The 19,353-nt window shown below is 50.4% G+C and overlaps 1 protein-coding gene across 5 annotated transcripts in view; it reads left to right on the top strand.

Moving 5' to 3' along the window:
• The window catches only part of PRICKLE2 (prickle planar cell polarity protein 2), a 104,938-nt gene extending 86,947 nt beyond the window's left edge, over window positions 1-17,991 (top strand). For all 5 annotated transcript variants that reach the window (XM_027700713.1, XM_027700717.1, XM_027700716.1 and 2 more), the window contains 4 exons: window positions 475-678; window positions 2,354-2,540; window positions 4,872-5,735; window positions 16,118-17,991. In XM_027700713.1, the coding sequence (XP_027556514.1) occupies window positions 475-678; window positions 2,354-2,540; window positions 4,872-5,735; window positions 16,118-16,986 (2,124 nt within the window). In that variant the 3' untranslated portion in view covers window positions 16,987-17,991. The remainder of the gene's footprint in view (window positions 1-474; window positions 679-2,353; window positions 2,541-4,871; window positions 5,736-16,117) is intronic.
• Window positions 17,992-19,353: the final 1,362 nt, after the last annotated feature.

Below are 19,353 nucleotides of genomic sequence, written 5' to 3'. Positions count from 1 at the left end.
CACAGGGAGAATGGCTTTAAACTAACAGAGGGTAGGTTTAGATTAAATATTAGAAAGAAATTCTTTACTGGGAGGGTGGTGAGACCCTGGCACAGGTTACCCAGAGAAGCTGTGGCTGCCCTGTCCTTGGAAGTATTCAAGGCCGGATTGGACAGGGCTTGGTCCTGGTCTAGTGGAAGGTGTCCTTGCCCATGGCAGGAGAGGTTGGAACTTGGTGATCTTTAAGATCCCTTCCAACCCAAACCATTCTATGGTTTTATGAAGCTCGCGGGAGAAGCACCCGCCCATGACCCCACCAGGTACAAGCACTGGGGTCTGTCAGGACATGTTTCAAAAGCACCCTGCAATATTTGATGTGGAGTAGTCACTTCAGCTCCTGGCACTCTGCAGGGGGTGGTTGTGAGAGCAACTGGTTGGTGATGGGTGGCAGTGGGTTCACCCACCCCCCCCGTTAATCACGGGCTTTTCTGACAGTGCGGCGGCCAGATCAACGGAGGGGACATGGCCGTCTTCGCCTCGCGAGCGGGACACGGCGTTTGCTGGCACCCTCCCTGCTTCATCTGCAGCGTCTGCAATGAGCTGCTGGTTGACCTGATCTACTTCTACCAAGATGGGAAGATCTACTGTGGCAGGCACCACGCCGAGTGCCTCAAGCCCCGCTGTGCCGCGTGCGACGAGGTAAGAGCCAGCTTACCCCAGCATCTGCCACTGATGCTGCTGCCTGTGGGGGTGGCACAAGAGGGTTCCCCTTGCTCACTGGGTGGCATTTTCCCCTCCATCCACCCTGACCTCTGCATGGAGGCATGCACACCAAATATGATGGCTTGGCTTTGCCAAAGGTTCAGCCAAGCTTTTCCTGAGGTTTCGGGTATTCTTTGTTGCAGTATGCCTAGGACTGTTCAGAGATAGGTCCTTGTCTACATGCAGGGAGCTGGGGGCTTCTCTGTTTCCAGTAAGAGCACAGCCCCCATGCTATGATTTTAGCCCAGGTGGGTGTGGTGGTCCTCCTTTCTCCTCTGTTTTCCCAGAAGAAGCCTCTGGTGGGATGAGTGCTGTGTTTCCTACAGTCAGTCGTGTCTGAGTATACACACTAAGCTGAAATAGGCTTTAAGAGAGGCGATTGACAGGCTATAAGAGCTGAACAAGTGGAATACAAAACTGATATAGAAAACCATACAGTCGTCTCTGAGCATTTCTCAAGTGTCAATCTCTGTTTAAAAGGCTGGTGAAGGAAATTGTTCTGGTTTTTAAAGTTACAAAAACCATAGTGTGGAAAACCATCTGTACTATGAAATACCACGTCCTATCTGTGCAAGCGTGTAATAGTAAATATCCAAGGCTATATGCACTTCATATCTGAAGAGCATTGACGTATGTATTCAATTAAATTTGTAGCATTACCAGTAAAAAAACAACCTCTAACCATTCGATTGGCCTTATTTCTTTGTGGCTTAGGCTGGGTAATTTTTTTTCACATACTTTTTATCCCTACAAATTCTCGTTTAGGTCTTTCATTCAACTCCTTCTTTAGCACGCTTTTCTTCCCCTGAAACATCCAATGCCAATTGTGAGAAAGGGTAATTCAGGGCTAAGAGGATCTGCAGGTGAAAAGCTTTTAGTGTGCCTTGTGACAGGGCAGAGCCAGGGCTTCTTGGTCCCTTGACTTGGCTTGGGAGTTGAGATGGAATGGGAATGTGAAACAGAGACAGCAAGAAAGCATCTGCTGAAAATATTTTAAATGGCTGCTTCACCAACTCACCCTTAACAGTGCTCTGTGCCTCAGTTTCCCCACTGGTATAATGACTGCAATCACCTTGATAAGCACACAGGGTGGGGTACTGGTGACTGTGAGGAGCCAGGTAGCTCTGTCTTCTCTCTCCCCCATAGAGCTGCCACTTCTCCTTGTGCTTTTGCTCATCCTTTGTGCTCGGGTCCCTGTTTCAGAGACGGGTAAATGTGTTCCAGTAAGTGGCTGCTCTGTTCTTCAGAAGTCCACCAGATCGATAGGTTGTGTATAAGCGTGTTTATTACCCTGATCGACCCCGTCAGCTGATGGATGAGCTTCAAGCACGTTACTGCAGCTCTGCCTTAACGCTTTGCAGTCCGGGCAATAACTCGCTCCTGAGGTATTTGCATTTTAATGGATTTTCCTAAGAAAGGATGGATGCCCCTGCCACAAACCAAACCATGGGAATTTCTCATGCTGGACCAGGGTGGCTGGCTGTAAAACTTGGAGGTTGTATGAACAAATGGGAACAGCTGCCACACACGGACTGGACGCACAAAGGTTGGTATCTGCATCCCAGGACCCCTTTCTGACCAACTCTGCTCCACGTTTGTGTTTTCCCCCCAGATCATTTTTGCCGACGAGTGCACCGAGGCCGAAGGGCGGCACTGGCACATGAAGCACTTCTGCTGCTTTGAGTGTGAGACGGTGCTGGGGGGGCAGCGGTACATCATGAAGGATGGCAGGCCCTACTGCTGCAGCTGCTTCGAGTCCCTCTACGCCGAGTACTGCGACACCTGCGCCCAGCACATCGGTACGTGCCAGCGGTGCCGGAGGGCAGCAGGTCAAACCTCTGCCTGGGGGGTTGTTTCTGGCAGGAGCTATTGCTTTAAGGCTTCTACAACACTGTGGGGCTGCGGGCAGGACTGCCTGTGGCTGGGGTCTGCTCCAGCCTCTTGTGCCCCTCTCCCATCCCACCAAGGAGGTGGCACAGTGATTGGTTTGGTCAAACCACTGTTTATCCCTTTCTGTAGTCAGAAGGGGGAGGATTATCAGAGGGTACCTCAGGAGCTGTGGCAGCTAGTGGTGAAAGCCTTCCCTGGCCTAATATAATACATGCTTTTTTTCCTTTAAATCTCATTTTCCTGTGAACAGCCTGGCTCTTCAAGACAGATTTTTCCCATCCAAGCTTGCCAAAAGATCACTGTCAGAAAAGGTGTTTGTTCATTAGGCATCATTATTGTTTCTGTTTGCCTTTTTAAATCAACCCCACAGATAGGTGTTCTCAGACAGAAAGGAATAACGCATTAGGGTCCATCTGTGTTTCTAGAACAGTGATTTAAAATGCACTTTATTCAGGGGGATATGCTGTCCCCCAGCCGGGTGGGCTGGGAAGCACCTCGCTGCTCTCCCCAATCCCCTTTGCCACTTGGCTGAGCACTTGCTCGTGAGCATGCAGGCAGCTCTCCCTTCGCCTATAGAGGTGAGCTCACATGTTCAAATATTTCATGGGCTGCAGGGAAAGAAAAACCAAACATTTTGCTCTTTTGCACTGGCCAGATGGCACAGGGAGGGGAAATTCAGGGCTTCAGTGAAGCACTTGGGAGGATGCGTTTGCTGTGACCTGCAGCACATCCTTCCCGAAAGCTCAGCTGCAGAGCGGTGAAGAAGCAGCTGTTAACGCTTCTCACACGCTCCCTTCTCTTGTGCTTCCCCATCTGCTGATCTTCAGTCTGACCAGCTGGCTGGAGCCTGCTGACTGTTAGGTTTTCAGGGTAAAATCCCTGTTTTGGTGCATATTTGCACATTTCTAGCAAAGGAGGGTCTGCAACCATTTTGCTGCAAGTTGCTCATAGCAGTCATTAAGTGCTGTGCTTAAGAGCCACGTAAATCAGAGGTAAGCATGTGCTTGTAAGGCTTGGGTTGGGTAGGTGAGGATAGAGAAAGGAGGCTGCGCTCCTTCCTCTGCAAGATGGCTTTGGGCAGTGGAAAAGGAGCGGATAGGATCCCACCCACTGTCTTGTCTCTTAATTGCCCACAAGTGTAGCACTCCAGTCTGTATAAAAGCATTTTGCTCGTTACAAGGGGAGAAAAAACCTGATTACACCAAACCTAATTTAGACTGGAATAAAACAGACCATTAACATACTGCTCATTTATAAGTTATCTGGCAGCACTCGGCCCCCCAGCGACACGGCCGCGGCGGGTGTGTGAGCACATGCTGTGCACTCAGGGGTGCAGCACCCGCCGTGCTGGCCAGCCCACGCTGTGCGTGGCAGTTTCTCAGGTAACGAGGGTTTTTGCCATGAACAGCAGTTTAAACAAGTGGATAAATGTTATAATTGAAACCTCAGGAGCTTTGCTCACGGCTCTGACTGAGAGCAGTGTGCAGACGTGTACCCCCTGGGGTTTTGCTGGTGGGGGACAGACTGTCTGCATCAATTCCCTTACTGAGCCCAAGGCGGGCTGGTGAAGCAACCCAGGAAATGCATCTGGGTGCAAGGCAAGGGTGTGTGTTTGACCCCTGGGGCCAGCTCTTTCCATTCTCTTTTGGAGAAGGGGCTCCAGAAGACAAAATAAAATTGGGATGGGGCCGCGGCAGCAGCAAGGGACAGGGATGTCATCTGCTCTGTTACATGCTTAACCAGGGCAGCACAAATTCCTCATTATGGTTCAGTTAGAGGCTTTTTGTTTTTTTAAATAGGCAGCATATTATTGCTTTGACTTCAAGGACTTTATGGAGAACTTCTTGCATTCCTTTGCTTTATGATCGGAAATATCCCCATTTAATTCAAAATAGCTTGAGGCATGGTTCTACTGCCTTTCCTAACATTGAGTAACTCCCAAGCAAAGGCCTGGAATTAGAACTGGGAGGAATTAGAAATGGGATTAGTTTCATGCGTTGGAGAAACCCTGAAAAAGGACTTTTGAGACTGAGGCCAAGTGCATGTCACTCACAGGGGATTATAGAGTCATGAAATGCTTAAGGTTGGAAGAGACCTTAAAGATCATCTTGTTCCAACCCCCCACCACGGGCAGGGGCACCTTCCACTAGACCAGGTTGCGCAAAACCCCTGCCTGACCTTGATGCAAGTGTTGTGCAGTGTTAAGTGGCCTTGACACACTGTGCATCTTCCTCCTCAAGGTATCGACCAGGGCCAGATGACATACGATGGCCAGCACTGGCACGCCACCGAGACCTGCTTCTGCTGTGCCCAGTGCAAGAAGTCCCTGCTGGGACGGCCCTTCCTGCCCAAGCAGGGCCAGATCTTCTGCTCCAGGGCCTGCAGCATTGGCGACGACCCCAATGGCTCCGACTCCTCCGACTCGGCTTTCCAGAGCGCGCGAGCCAAGGAGTCCCGCCGCAGCGCCAAGATTGGCAAGAACAAGGGCAAAGGCGAGGAGGGGGCACGCAGCCCGTGCAACCAGCTGCAGGTCACCTCCAACCGTCTCTCCACCGATGTGGACCCCCTGTCCCTGCAGATGGATCTGCTGAGCCTGGCCAGCCAGACACCAAGCCTCAACAGGGACCACTTGTGGAGGAGCCGGGACGAGCTCTATCACTACGGTGGCAAGATGGAGCAAAGTCAGTCCCAAACCCCCTTGCAGCTTCTCAGCCAGTGCAACATAAGGACCTCCTATAACCCCAGCCAGGTCCCAGGCTCGCAGCCAGATTTATGGGCGAAACATTTCAGCAACCCAAAGAGGAGCTCCTCGCTGGCAATGAAGAGCCACGGCGGCAGCTTCATCCAGGACTGCAGAGAGGACTACTACTCGGGGAGGCTTCGCTCACAGGAGAGCTACAGTGACATGTCCAACCAGAGCTTCCCTGAAGCCAGAGGAAGTGTCAAAGTCCCCAAGTATGAGGAGGAAGAGGAAGGTGGGATGCCGACACCGCAGTGCCGCACCCGTCACCCCATCAATGCCCTCAAGTTCTCAGAGGACCTGACGCCCACTGAGCAGACTCCCCGGGGCTCCATGGAGTCCCTTGCACTCTCCAATGCAACAGGTATGTCACCCCTGCTCCTGCCACCCATAGACCACCCCAGGATGCCCTCCATGTGATTGAGTCCCTGGTGCTCTGGGTCAGTGCCATAGCAGGTGTCTTCTCATACAAGGGTGACCGACAGCTTGGGGACCATGGCTCGGTGACATGGGCTTGCCTGCCTGGCCCCAGTGTGCCTGGCAGCCCCTCTCCCTTTGCTTGCTTTTTTACCAAATGCAGGGCTTTATGGATGGCTGACCTTCCTGTGCAGCTCAAAACAAGTGTTTTCGAGCTCTTTAATCCTCCCTTTTGTGAAGAGAGGAGGAAAATCAAGGCCAGTTGCTAACACAGAGGCAGGTTCCAGGCTTCAGCGCTTGAAGGACTGCTGTCAGCTGCCCTTGCAGGCCAAAAAAATTTTTAAATGCTTTGAAATAGGCCCAGTTAACCCCTTTTGAGTGTTTTGCCATCCTCAAGTACATGACTAGTTAAAAGAAATTCCTCCCCCTCTGTTCACAGCTCTTTAATTCCTCTTCCCCAATCCCTCAGTAAAAACTGCAGGGAAAAGCCTGCCAAGATGCTTGTCCCATCAGGCTGAGCCCGTTTCTCACGAGAGCATCCCAGGGTCATATTTCTCAAACCTCTCACCCCAAACATGTTTGGGTTTCATTTGTGGCTGTGGGGATCGGTGTGAGTGCATGGACATGTCTCTGTGGGGCTCTGGTCCACAGCTGGCACTGGGCAGTCTCAGTCCTTGCAGCTCGCTCCACTCCGCTCATGTGGCACAGCTATCCTTGCTTCCAAGTCCCTCAGCAGAGAAAACTTCTCAGGAAAGAGAATAGTGGGTCTGGTTTGCTCACCAGAGATGCTGCCTTGCTGCTTCTTTGCGGCTCCCCTGGCTTTTCTCTGTTCCAGCTAAGCCGTGCTTGGATTTGGGCAGGTCCTGCACCTGAAGCCCTGCAAAACAGAGTCCTTCTGCCTTGTCACTGGCAGTGAGTGGCCTGTGGGGTGTTTGGTACCCAGTCCCGAGGATGCCCCACAGGGTGCTGGCACTGGGTGGTGGGGATGCGCCGGCGAGGATCACTGGGCCCATGGAGAGCTGAGCCCAGCTGAACCCGAGCTCTGGGCTCTGCCCTGCCTGGATGGACAGGTTTGCTCTGCTACGCCCTTGCCTCCTCACCCACTCCCGGGATTTGGTGTGTTTGTTTAGGGAAGCTGCCAGCCCCATGGCAAGATGTGAAATGATCTCTGTGTTCAACCAGGATCTCCTTATCCAGCAAGCAGCAAAATGGGGGAGAGAAGCTAATGAGCTGGGAAGGGTTTTGCTCAAACAGCCTCAGATATACTCAGAGGAGAAGTAGATGTGAAATGGCGAGGGAGTTGGGAATTGCTCTCCGAAACAAGATTTCCCTAAGCAGAGCTCCACATTTCCAAAGCCTCTTGTGTTCCTAAAAACTCATATTGCGTAAACCCCATCTGTACAAAGAGTCTTGAGCAACACCAAGCTCGGATGAGTAGTCCCTGCGCAGCGTAGGGGTTGTTGCATGCTTTGGAGCTGAAGTGTAACAAGTTATTGGGGATACAGGTCAAGAGGCAGGAAATGTGGCAGGGCCTTCGTATTGGAGTGAAAATCATTCTGTCTTTCATTTTGAAACCCCTTTTAAGAATGCTGAGAGGGAGACCTCCCAAAGGCACCCATCCTCCATACAGAGCCAAAGTATGAGTTTCCTTACTGGCAGTGCCTGCCTTAACATTTCACTGCTTTCCTGCTTTCTGGAGCAGATGCTCAGCGTGATGGGGCTTGCAGCAAGTGTACACCGTTTCTCTGCAGAGTGAGGTGATAACATTTTTATTAATGTGTAAGGTTCTAATAATTTTCCTTGCTCTGGGAGCTGGCTCAGCTGAGCTGGGGGCACTGCAGCAGCAACAGGCAGCTACCCCAGGGCCGTGTCTGCAGCTATGGAGGACAAAATTATCATCCAATTTAATTGGCAGCATTTTGAGGACAGGGAGACTTGGTGACCTGAGGGAGAGCAGGTTTTTGGGCAGGTGGTGTCAGGGCACACCACCCCACTGCCTGGCTTTTCCCATCCCTGCCATCCCCTCTGGGGCCAAGCAAGCTGCCCAGCAGGCACCCTGCAGAGCTCCTCCCAACATAGCCTGGGGGTCTGGCTCACCCCGTTCCCTCCACCCCGCATTCCCCAGCTCTGCTTTGCTGGAACCTCCCAGGCATTCGCATATGAAGTCCCTTTGAGCTACCGATGCTGCACAGTTGCTCCACCTTATAAAGTGAAATAATTAACACCGCATCCATCTAAGGTTTTATGGCATCGCTGAAAACGTTCTGTTTTTTATAGGGAGCTGAAGGGCAAACAGTCCCTGACCTGCAGAGCACATGTTAAAAGTTGGTCCCTCCCTGGCAGCAGATTTTGCTGTGATGTTTCTATTATGACTTTAACTACTAATTAGCCGGAGACGTCAGTAAATGCAGATAACTTATGGGGTGTGCAGCGGTAATCCCTGTCCTTTGGCCGGAAGGCTGCCTGCTGTGAGCAGATGCTGTTCCCTATAATATTTCAGGGTCAGCCATTGTGTAGGCCAAGATCTACGTGACCCCAATCTCCTGCAAGACCCCAGGTTTCCACCTTACCCAAAAGGCTCTATTTAATCGCTTTAAAGCCAATTCCTCATGGATTAGTAAAGAGGTGAGACACCATGTTAATCCTGGGCATGTGCCCTCACAGTTCTGGGTTGTGCTCTGCTGTCACCGTGGGCATTAGTGCACCAGCAGACACAGTAGTGGCAGAGGTGGCTGTGACCCTCCTTGTGCTCTGTTTTGGGGTTTGAATTAGGTGGGAGTGTCTCTGCTGTGCTCTGGTTTGTGCTTGTGTAATTGCCACAAGTGCTGATGTGATTTAAACACATCCAGTGGCAAAGGGCAGAATTTCCTGCTGGTGGAGGGCATCTCTCCTTCCCCTACACGTTTCTGTTTGAAAATCCCTTTTCTGCCATCAGCTGAAGGCTACAACAGACTTTGATCCACTACAGTTTGGAGACTGGGTCCTCCTCTTGCCCAACATGACCATTGGATGGAGAGGTAAAAAGCAAAATATATTTCCCAGCTCGTTTTCCAAGAGAGAGCTCATTTTTGCTGATGTTATAGTTTTATATTATCTTTTATTTTTTTATTTCCTTTGGCTGCTTTTTTTTTTAATGGCATTAGTAACAACACAAAACAGTGGATCCTATAGCAATGTTTACCTCATAGCTCCCTGCATTAAGCCATCAGGACGATGCTAAGATGAAATTTGTCCAGGAAGCTTTGCTCATGATGAGAAGCCTGAACCTACCAGAGGTTAATCACTTCCCAGAAGATACTCAGTCCATCAGCCCTGCTCCCAGTGCTTGTGCTTGTGTTCCCCTACAAAAAAAGGTTTTGCAGGCACTGTATTGTATGTGCCTGGCAGCAGAATTAGAAATCAAGAACTGATCTCTGCTGATTCCAAGCAGTTATTTCCAGAAAATGCCAGCTGGTCAAATAGTCCACTTAAGAAAGTACCTGCAGGCTAAATGTTATTCTCTGAGAACAGTCTCTGTGTGCCCCTTGCAGAGAGCAGGAGCGCTTTGGAGGTAGAAGTGTCATTGAACGGTGACACTGTTGTGTGCAAAGGAGAAATAGATTTCAAAGGATTCCTTGAGAAGATGAGTTTGGGTGAATGGAACAGCCTCATCTGTCACAGTCATAAATCCAGTTTAAAAAGATGTTAAACAGCAGCACTGTTACAGGGTGAAATGTCATTTCAGTTGTATGGCACACATTGCTCCAAAGGCCCCAATTGGTTCGTTTTTCCAGGACTAGACAACAGTTGTGATATACCCAGCAAATGGAGAGAAAGAACATATGAATATGCACGTGGGTCAGGGCTGATCCCCGTATGTCTGAGTTGTAGTGACCTGACAGCATCATCTTCTCCAGTCCCTCTTCTTCCTCTGCTTGAGGAGGAGCTGAAAGCTGCAGGACAGGTGAGGGGGAGAACAAGCCATGTTCCTCAGGGACAGGGTTATATTTTCTGGTAAAACATTCATTGACCCAGTCTCTCCTGCACTGAGGGCTTGGGAGCAGCTCCTGAACACCCTCAAGGATGGCAGTGAGGTGTGAGGGATCCAGAGAGTGGTCCCCATCCCCATGTCCTCAGCAGCACTGCATCCTATGGGGGCTCCTCTCTCCTGTGGGCTGGAGAGGGCAGATGCTCCAGGCACTCCAGCTGAGTTAGACAAGCCAGAAAATGACACATTTACTGTTCCTGGCTTCTTCTAAGAAAAAGAGGAGGCTCCCAGCTCTCCATCATGTTCTTATCACTCTCTTTCCCCCAGGCACGGGCAGCGCAGAACTGCTTCCAAGTCGGAAGATGAGATCCCTGGGAGGATTTTGTGCAATTTTGAGACCCGGGTATAACACTCCCCAATCCAAGCCAGATAATTTCAAAACCCATGTGAAGATAGAGGTTTTCCATCCCAAAGGCCCAATGCCAAAACACTATAAAAACTGTCAGGAGTGTTTCTTCTCCCCATTACTCGTGTCTTGCTGCTCAACCAGTGGGAGGTTTGATGTGCTTGCTGCAGGATCAGCCATATGCATGGCTTCACCCCTTCAGTGTCACACATGGACAGTGCAAAGCATGTAGGCTAAGAACCAAACCAGGGGGAGACCCAAAATGGACTTCTAAAAGGACATGTTGTCAGGGTAAGCAATGGCACGTCATCCGCAACCCAGCGTGTTGGTCATCCTGCTTCATCTCAGGAGCTGGGGATGGTAATGAGGAGGTTACAGGGATGCTTTTGGGTTAAAATCCAACCCCTTTCCCAAGCAGCACTCGCTGAGAGAAGGATTGATCAGGTGGGAAATATACCCTGACACCTATGGGTGGCAGATGGGGGCACACCATGGGAGGCTGTTGGGACTGTGACCCACTTGGTGAGTGCTCTGCTTTCCCCCAAATGGTTTATTTTCCACAATTTTCAGTTACATAAGGGTTCTGCTTTATTTCTGCATGCCCTGAGGTCGCTCAAAAGTGAGATGGGGCTGAACTATAAACAAAGCCCTGGGCAGGCTGTTTCTCCTTAAGTTCCTTTTTAGTTCTTGGGATTGACCTTGAAATAAACCCGGATTGAGGATGTACCTGCCTGATGCTGTGGGAGAGAAGGCTCTGACACAGGGGGCTGGACACAAGAGATGCTGTGCTGTCTCCTCCTGTGTCTCTATAACTGCATTTAAACACTGGCTATCAGGGCTGGGTGCCAGGTTTTGGTGCTGGCAGGCACCTCTGTGGGGCTCAGGTGGTGAGGGCTGCTATGCACAGGTAAATGTGTACACTGTGATAAATGTAAAGGCAAGAAGCAAGCGTCAGCACAGCCCTGTTTGTGTGCAATATCCTAAGTCAGGGCATTTTGCGTTCCCCTGCCGGGGTGAAGCAGCTGATGCTCTCTCTGTAGTGGGATGCTGGCTCACCCTGTGTTAGCCCAGCTTCGTGGGGAGTTTGATTTAATGGGGGCTGGGAGCTGCTTCCCCTCGCGGGGGGCTCCATTCCCAGCCTCACACCCAGCCTACGCACTCTCTGCGGCCTCTCTGCTGTCATTTGCCGAGTGGTTTAATAATTCATAATTAATGCAACTTGCAGCCCCGGTTTAGCAAAGCACACAGTGGGGTTTAAGCGCCTCCGAGTGCTTTGTTGTGGCAAGGTTGCAGAGGTGATGCTCACGAGGGATATCTTTGTGCTGTCACTTTGCTTATTCGGGTGTTATTTCCCTTGGCAATGTTTATGGGATAAACATGGTTCTTAATAGGGGTGGGGAGAGACTTCAGAGGGGATTTTGCAGCGTGTTCTCAGCAAACCTGAACATTACCCAGAAGCCTGCTTTGTGTCCCCGGCGCTGCAACCAGCTCGAGTTCTGTATTGAACGCCTGCGGACGAGCTGCAGCTCTCACTTGTGCTCATCCGAAAGGCGTGCGTTTCCATGGCTCCGGGGTGAAATATTGAGCCTGGCGGCCCCACGCAGCGGAGAGCGGCAGCAAAAAAAACCTGCTGTGTCCACGTGCGCCGCGGTGCCGGCGCCGATCGGGCTGCGGGGCGGCCACCGGCCGGTGCACCGCGCTGGCAGCAGGTGCCATCTCTCCTCTTACAGTGCAAGGGCCTCTGGGGCAGCCAGTGATGGATGCGCTCAGTGTCTCAGAGCGTCATTTTGCAGCAGGAAATTTTGGTGGGGTCAGCGCATTGCCCCTGGTTTTGCACCCTGGTAATGGTCTTGCGATGTGATAGCAACCATCCCGTGCCACAGGCCCAGAGCAGGGCTTCTGGTCCCCTGGATGGCCTTGGGAAACAGATTCTCAGGTTTCCTTGTTAGAAAAAAGTCAGGGCTGTGTGGTGGGGTCTCCCCTCACGTGCTCTTTCTTCCAGGTTGGGGCTTGCTTGGGTTATTAGCTGTGTTCCCAGATGAAACACTTCATTAAGAGGGAGCTGCAGTGGCTGTAAATAAATATTGGTAACTCAAGAAGATGGGGCCTCATGCATAAGTGTAGCTCTGGAATGGCAGATAACCTCAGGAGACACCTTTGCGCTCTCCAGGGCAGTGTGGGAGCGGGGACTTGGAGCTGCCCTGCGTGTGCCTGGACATCCCTGGCCTTTAGGTGCCAGGGACACCCTCCAGTGCTGGAGCCTGCCCCAGCCACCTTCTGCTGTGATTACACAGGGAGAGTTTTCTTCTTCTCCAAGCTGAAATTTTCCTTGCAGGAGTCAGCAGACCTGGAGAATTAATGTATTCCCTCCTCTTTGCAAGCATTTTTTTTCCATATTTGAAGGCTGTTATTATATCCCCTTCAGCCTTCTCTCTTCTAGACTAAACAATCCCTGCTCTTTCAAACTTTATCCCCAGGTTATACTTTCTAGATGAAATTTTTTTAGACAAATGGTTATTGCTGTCCCCTGAACTCGCTGCGGTCATACCGGAGCTCTCCTGGCTTGCTCCCACTAGGCTTTGCTGAGCCTTTGTTGCTCCATAGGGAGGGACAGGATCATATCAGGAGCTTAGAAAGACTAATGTGGGCCTAACCCCACTCATGATGCTTTACACTGGTGTAAATGTAATGTTCAGCCTGGAGGCACCTTTGTGTTCCATGAGGATTTTAACTTGCATCCTCAACCCAGTACCTGCTCTGGGCATCCTAAGAGCTATGCAGAGCTCTTGGTGCCTTCAGCAATGCTGGAAGAGCACATCTTTGCTCCTGAATGAGCAGAATGAATCCTTCACTGTCATGATGAGCAGATGAAATAAAATTTCCCTCTCCCGGAGGGAGAGTGCTTGCTGGGTCACTTTGTACTGTGGTTCCCAAAAAAAGGCATGTGCACGTGCAACCTGCCCAGTCTGCCTGGGAAGATGCATTTGGCCCTCAGCAAGGAGCCTTTCCCACTCTGTGTTATGGAGAAATGAAGCCATTGGATGTCAGGGTGGCTTTGCTTTGCTGCAGCCTCCCAAGAATGGGTTCCATCACACCCCAGCTTCTGTGTGCTGGCGATGATGGTGGTGGACGTGCTCTGTGCAGGATTCCTCTTAGAATCAACATTTTCCCAGCAATTCAAGATCTTAAAACATGTGTGCTTAATTATAATCAGGCTGTCTGGATGAACAGCCAGAAACGCTCCCTGATTAAACCTCATGCTCTGAGCCTGAGCCATGTGTGTATTGCAGGCTCCTTATTTGAACTCGCTGCCCTGTGCTGACCAGCAATTCCAAGGGGAAAAGTCTAAAGCATTCATGGTGTCTGCTGGAGGTGTGTGTTAGGGGCTGGAAACTCCTGTCCTGCACAAACTAAACTGGTGAAGTGCTGTCTCTGCCTTTTCCAAGCTGGAGCACCCTGCTTACCACAGCTTACTTTTCTCTTGGCAGAAACAAACAGGTTTCACTGCTGGTCGTCCTGCTTGATCTCAACCACACCATTCCTGCCTGTTATGTGGAGAAGCAGATGTGTCTTGTTTAATTTAAAAATATTGTTTTGCTCTTTCTGTGTCTCCAGAGCCTCTCCCCAGATGCTCAATTTTGTTCTTTGCTGGATGCAGCCCTGGAGGAGGGAGATGGCTGTGAGGGGCAGCCGTACCACCCAATGCGGCTGGTGCTGGGAGCAAAGCACCAGCTCACCCCACACCCCTGTGAGTGGGATGAGGTCAATCCCTTTTAAACAGTGCTGCCAAAATCAACCTGCTGATGCCACAGAAGCATCCTGTGCTGTTGGATCTGCATTCCTGCCCAGCACTGCCATAGCTTGTTCTTATTGCGGAGCTGCACCGATTCTCTTAATGAGGAGCTGCATAAATGTCACCAAGGGGTCATTTTCTTTGGCATCAGCCATTGTCTGACAGGTCTGATTAGGCCACCATGATTCTCGTTGGGATCAGCTCTACCAGCAATCCCACTGTTGCTCTGGCTTTGCAGGAGGTCCTTGTGCATGTTACCAAGTTAATTTTCCCTCACTGGGGGTTGCTGGGCTCCTCCACAGTGACACAGGAGGGACAGAAGATCCTGGCTCCAGGAGGGAGGAGAAACGTGCTGGGAATCATTCACTCCCATAGTGGGAGTGGGGAGCATGGGTGGGCAGGACTTTGAAGGGGACAGGGAGCCCATCCAGAACTGTTTTTAAAGGGCAGTGGGCAGGATTGGGTTTGCTCACTCAAGATCAGCGTGGGTTAGGGAAAAAAAAAAGGCATGAGCCTGGCTTGGAAAGTGTGTCCTTTTTGAAACAAAACATGCCTTTTCCTTTTTTTTTTAACCCAGCCTCTCCCTTTTCCTGCAGCATTCAGGGATCACCTTCACTTTACCTTCCTCTGTAATCATAAACTCCAGAACCATCTCCATTAAGAGCAGAAAAGCAAAGGTTCAGGGAGAAGTGGTTGTGGCACTGGGACTCGGGGAGCAAAGCCAAACCATGTGAGAGCCAGTCAGAGCTCTCCCTAGTGCCACCGAGGGGAGGGTTTGGAAAACTTTGTCCAGGTTTGCAGGATCTGTTGATTTTTTTAAGGTTGAATCCAGAGAAACCCTGAAGCAGCTCATGAGTGGGGTTAGTGACAGCAGCCTGTGTTCTTGTTCAGGTTTGGCAGCAGCGGCTAATGCCGAAGGAGCCGAGCTGTCGATGAAATGCAAACAGCTTTTGTTAAGGGAAAAGGAGGTTTGTTCTTGAACTGTGGGCTGGGTTGTTATTTTTTTAAATTAATTTACAAAGTCATAAATTCTTGGTGATTGCATAAAGGCAGTGCGTCATGCTGGAAATCCTGCTGATGGTGCACAGCTCTGCGCGTTGGGTCTGCACCGGGAGGCTGCCAGAGAGGGACAGGGAAAAGAGAGCCAAAGCAAACACTCTGCGTTTGATTTGGGATGAAATGGATTTCCTTTGAAATAACTTGCGAAACACGTTGTCCTGAGCCTGCAGTGCAAGCACTGACTGCTGCCACTCGTCAAGCCAATGGGGAGATAGAAAATAGTCTGGAAACACCCATAAAACAGGACAAGGACTAGGCAGTGTAGGGTGCATTGTTTCTTCTCGATGGGCAGGTGCTGAGGAGACACCCCACTTCCCTGCTGCCTGGTGAAGGCTTTCTGGGCTGGAGGAAAGCACCTTGTAGGAGCTCAGGGCTTGTTGTCACATCAGAGAGACCCAGTGGGTCACCTTCCCAGGCAGGGCAGCTCATCAAGCTGGAGCTGATGTTCCTGGCTCCTGCCCATGCACAGCTCCTTGGATATCTGTAGGGATAGCCTGACCCTCCAGCTGTCCTGCTGCTTACAGGAAGCTATAGAAGACTGTCTTGTCCTGGGGTGTTTCCTTGTCTCCTGGGAAACCCGACTGCATGCACGTGGCCAAGGCTGTGCCTTCGGGTGTCATTCGGGGATATGTGCAGTGCAGCATGGTGACAAGCCTGAATTAGTCAGTGGCCCTGTTTTCATTTGCCCCGACATTGTTCAGTCCTCCAAGCACAAGGTGTGGGTGCTGGATCATGGCACCCCAGTTATCTTGGCGTGCAGGAGGCCTCAGGTTACCTCTGACGCATGATTTCTGCCTGGCATCGCTGGTTATTCCTATCAAGTCGCAGACAGTGTAGACATATGGGAAAGGAAGTCGTGAAAAGCAACTTGGAGTCCAACACAAAACACCTTAAATTGGTGTGATTTCCCCAAAGGAGGAACTGCCTGCTCTTTAAAAAAAAAATAAAAATCCTCCTCTTGAAAGGGCTCTTCAGGACAGCATCGAAACCACTGAGTTATTTTAAAGCAAAAGTCTTGGGCCAAAACCAGCCTCCACCCTCCACTGATAGAAAATTCTCCGTCTTAACTCTCTTTTTTCCTTCCTTTGCCCTTTCCCTGCAAAGGCCTCTCAGCAGATGGCGGAGCCAAGCGCCAGGAGCATCTCTCCAGGTTCTCCATGCCTGACCTGAGCAAAGACTCAGGTATGAACGTCTCGGAGAAGATGAGCAACATGGGGACCCTGAACTCCTCCATGCAGTTCCGAAGCGCCGAGTCCGTCCGCAGCCTGCTGTCAGCGCAGCAGTACCAGGACATGGAGCCCACCCTGCACAACCTCGCCAGCCCCCTCAGCTACCGAGAGCGGCCACTGCCGGGGCGGATGCACCAGAGCTTTGACTATGGCACTGGGATGCCCGGGGGCAACCTGGGGGTGCAGGAGGTGCCCAGACATGCCCCCATGAGTGAGCGCACGCGCCGGCGAACTACCCTGCGGGATGACGACCGGCACTACCGCCCACACCGGCCCCGGCGGTCTCGGCGTTCCCGGTCGGATAACGCCCTGCACCTGGCCAGCGAGCAGTGCTACCGGCTGAAGGAGAGACCCTCGCTCCGAGCCAGGGACGACTACGACCCGTTCATGCACCAGAGGAGCTGCAGAGAGACGGTGGAGCAGGGTCCCCGCAGGGACGTCTACGGCCACTGTCCCCGGACGGTGTCGGATCTCGCCTTGCAGAACCACTTGGGCGAGAGGTGGGGGCCCTACTTCGCTGAATACGACTGGTGCTCCACCTGCTCCTCCTCTTCGGAGTCTGACAACGAGGGCTATTTCCTCGGGGAGCCCATTCCCCAGCCCACCCGCCTCCGGTACGTGACCAGCGAGGAGCTCCTGCACAAGTACGGCTCGTACAGCATGCCCAAGTCTTCCACGGTGGGTGCCAGGGGACAGTTGCACAGCCGGAAAAGACAGAAGAGCAAAAACTGTATCATATCCTAATGGCATCCTTGCCAGGCACCTTGGGAGAATGTAAATTAACTCACAATCTTGCACTGTTTTAGATCATGTAAGTGCTTTTATTGTAACAAAAAAAAGGCCCGAAGAGTGGGGATTTGTAAGAAGGTTGTAGACTGGCTTCTATAAATAGTCATAATCCTGGGCACGGTGAATATATTTTGCACATCTTACTTTGGAGAAAAAAATTTAAAAAGTTCACTTTAGCCTGTAATATTTACCCAGTAGTTTCTCCTCCTTCTCCCAGATACTGCCACCCCTTTGAGCTCTGTTTGTCTGTACGTTTTGGTTGCCCCTGTTGACTCTCAGCATCAGTTTGCCGGTAGCTTTTGCTTTCCACCACGTTTTTGTTTTCCATTAGCCATGTTGGTAGGTGATTTGTCTCTCAGACAGTGTGGGAACCTAAGTTATTTCCATGGTTGTTGTAAATGCGATGTAAATGACAGTTTGGAGAAAATATTTTTGTATTTTGTAATATCAGAGTAATTTCTATATCTTAGGAGTCACTGGGAAAATGCATGCACGTTCAGAATTGTTTTCAGCCAGAGCTAACCAAACAGTACTTTGGATCCCCCCTTCCATTTCATCACCAAATTCTTTAAGTATATCAGTGAGAATTGAGTTGTCATTGGTTTTTGAGGTTTAGTTTTTTTGTTTTAATTCTTTTTTTCTGTTCATTTGTTTTGATCCTGGTCAATAAGGAGAGCATTTTCTGATTCATGAGGCCTCATTGGCATTTTGAAATCTGCTCACGCCTGTGATTCACAGGTATGCTCCACCAGTCAGATACAGGAACCCTGACAGCTGCAAAAGGGACTTTTTTTTTTTTTTAATTGTTATTAAACAGGAAAGAACAGAACTACCAAATGTCTGCAACATTGTACATGACCAAAGCCGGAGAAGGAATTTCACACCTCTGTAGAGAACGCTGAAGTTACTAAACATTGAACTATTATTTGGAGTAAATAAAGTGTAAATGGTGCAATTGTGTGATGTCAGCATGACGTTGTTTTGAATATAGACTTGTCTTATGGTGCTCTAGTCTCCTGGGTTATGTTAACTGCTGTTCATTACCAAGTGGAAGTCTCAGTATTGCCTACTGCCTAACACATATGAGAACACCTGCAAACTGCTCCCCGTGGGCCCCATCCTGTCTGGCGAGACGCCCCCACCCCTCTGGGGCCATGTGGGGCCAGGGGGCTTGACCCCCGGGGGGGCTCAGCCCCTGCCACAGAGCCAGGACAGCCCTCACCGTGGCAGAGGGTCTATAAATAGGGCTCAGCTGTGTTGTATTATGGTGGATGTGAGTTTGTTCTCTGTGTGCTTTAATCCATTGGGGCTCTGCCATCCCAGCATGTCCCAGTTGCAAGCCAATGAAAGGTTGTGCCGGTGCTTCCCAGAAAGGAGCAGGTTTGCAAAAGGGGCTCTTGGCACCCAAAGATGCAGGTTAGCGCCTGAGGGTGTTAAGATAAGGCTGGGCTTTGAGCCACAGGAGGGCTGAGAGCTTAACTGGCTTAATAGCCCTCGTCCCATGTGCTGCCAGCATCTCGGGATGCCACAGCACCTCCAAGCCAGCCCCTGTCCTGCACCCTGGGAATGAGGGTCCCACTGCAGGGATGGCACCGGCATCCCTGGGCACACACAGGGACACCCTGATGCCTACTCAAAGCAGCAGATGCAGAAAAATCTGGAAGATGGATGTCTCCATACCACAGAATATTGCTAGGAATTTTTTTGTTGTTTGTAAAGGACAATGTGATAATTATTATTCCTTTAAAAAGAAAAAAGAAATTACACTTAAGTATATTTAAAAAAAATGTTTTTTCCAGTTGGAATAAATGGAAGTATTCATCCAAAGGGAAGAGTCTCGTGTATGTTTTTTGCTCTTAAGGAGTATTGGTTAATTGTGAGTAGAAAACTTGATTTTCATTAAGCTAGTGTTGCAATAAAAGCACAAGAACCAGCTCAGCCCCATCCCTGATGTGGTTTTGGTGGACAAGGAAAGCATTGCCTGCACACCACGCACCTTCCCCAGGGTTGGTGACCTGGACTAATTTTTTGGTGTTAAAAAAACCAAGTCATAGAACCATTAAGGTTGGAAAAGACCTCTAAGATCATTGAGCAAGATCAGCCCAACACACTGTGTTCACTAACCCATATCCCCAAGTGCCACTTTCTGAACACTTCCAGGGTGTTTTGAAGTAAACACCTGGTAAAAGCCAGCACTGCTCAGCCAAAATCCCTGGTGGGCCTCTGGCATAGTCTGGGAGAGACTTCAATGTGGAATTTACAAATAACTGCCTTTTTCTTAGAAAGACCACAGATTTTTCCATGTTTTCCAAAATAGACCTG

This window comes from Neopelma chrysocephalum, unplaced genomic scaffold (assembly GCF_003984885.1).
Source record: "Neopelma chrysocephalum unplaced genomic scaffold, ASM398488v2 Primary Assembly neopelma1_147, whole genome shotgun sequence".
Classification (NCBI taxonomy): domain Eukaryota; kingdom Metazoa; phylum Chordata; class Aves; order Passeriformes; family Pipridae; genus Neopelma; species Neopelma chrysocephalum.
Note: the sequence above shows the minus strand (reverse complement) of the source record. Positions and strands in the feature narration are given on the sequence as shown.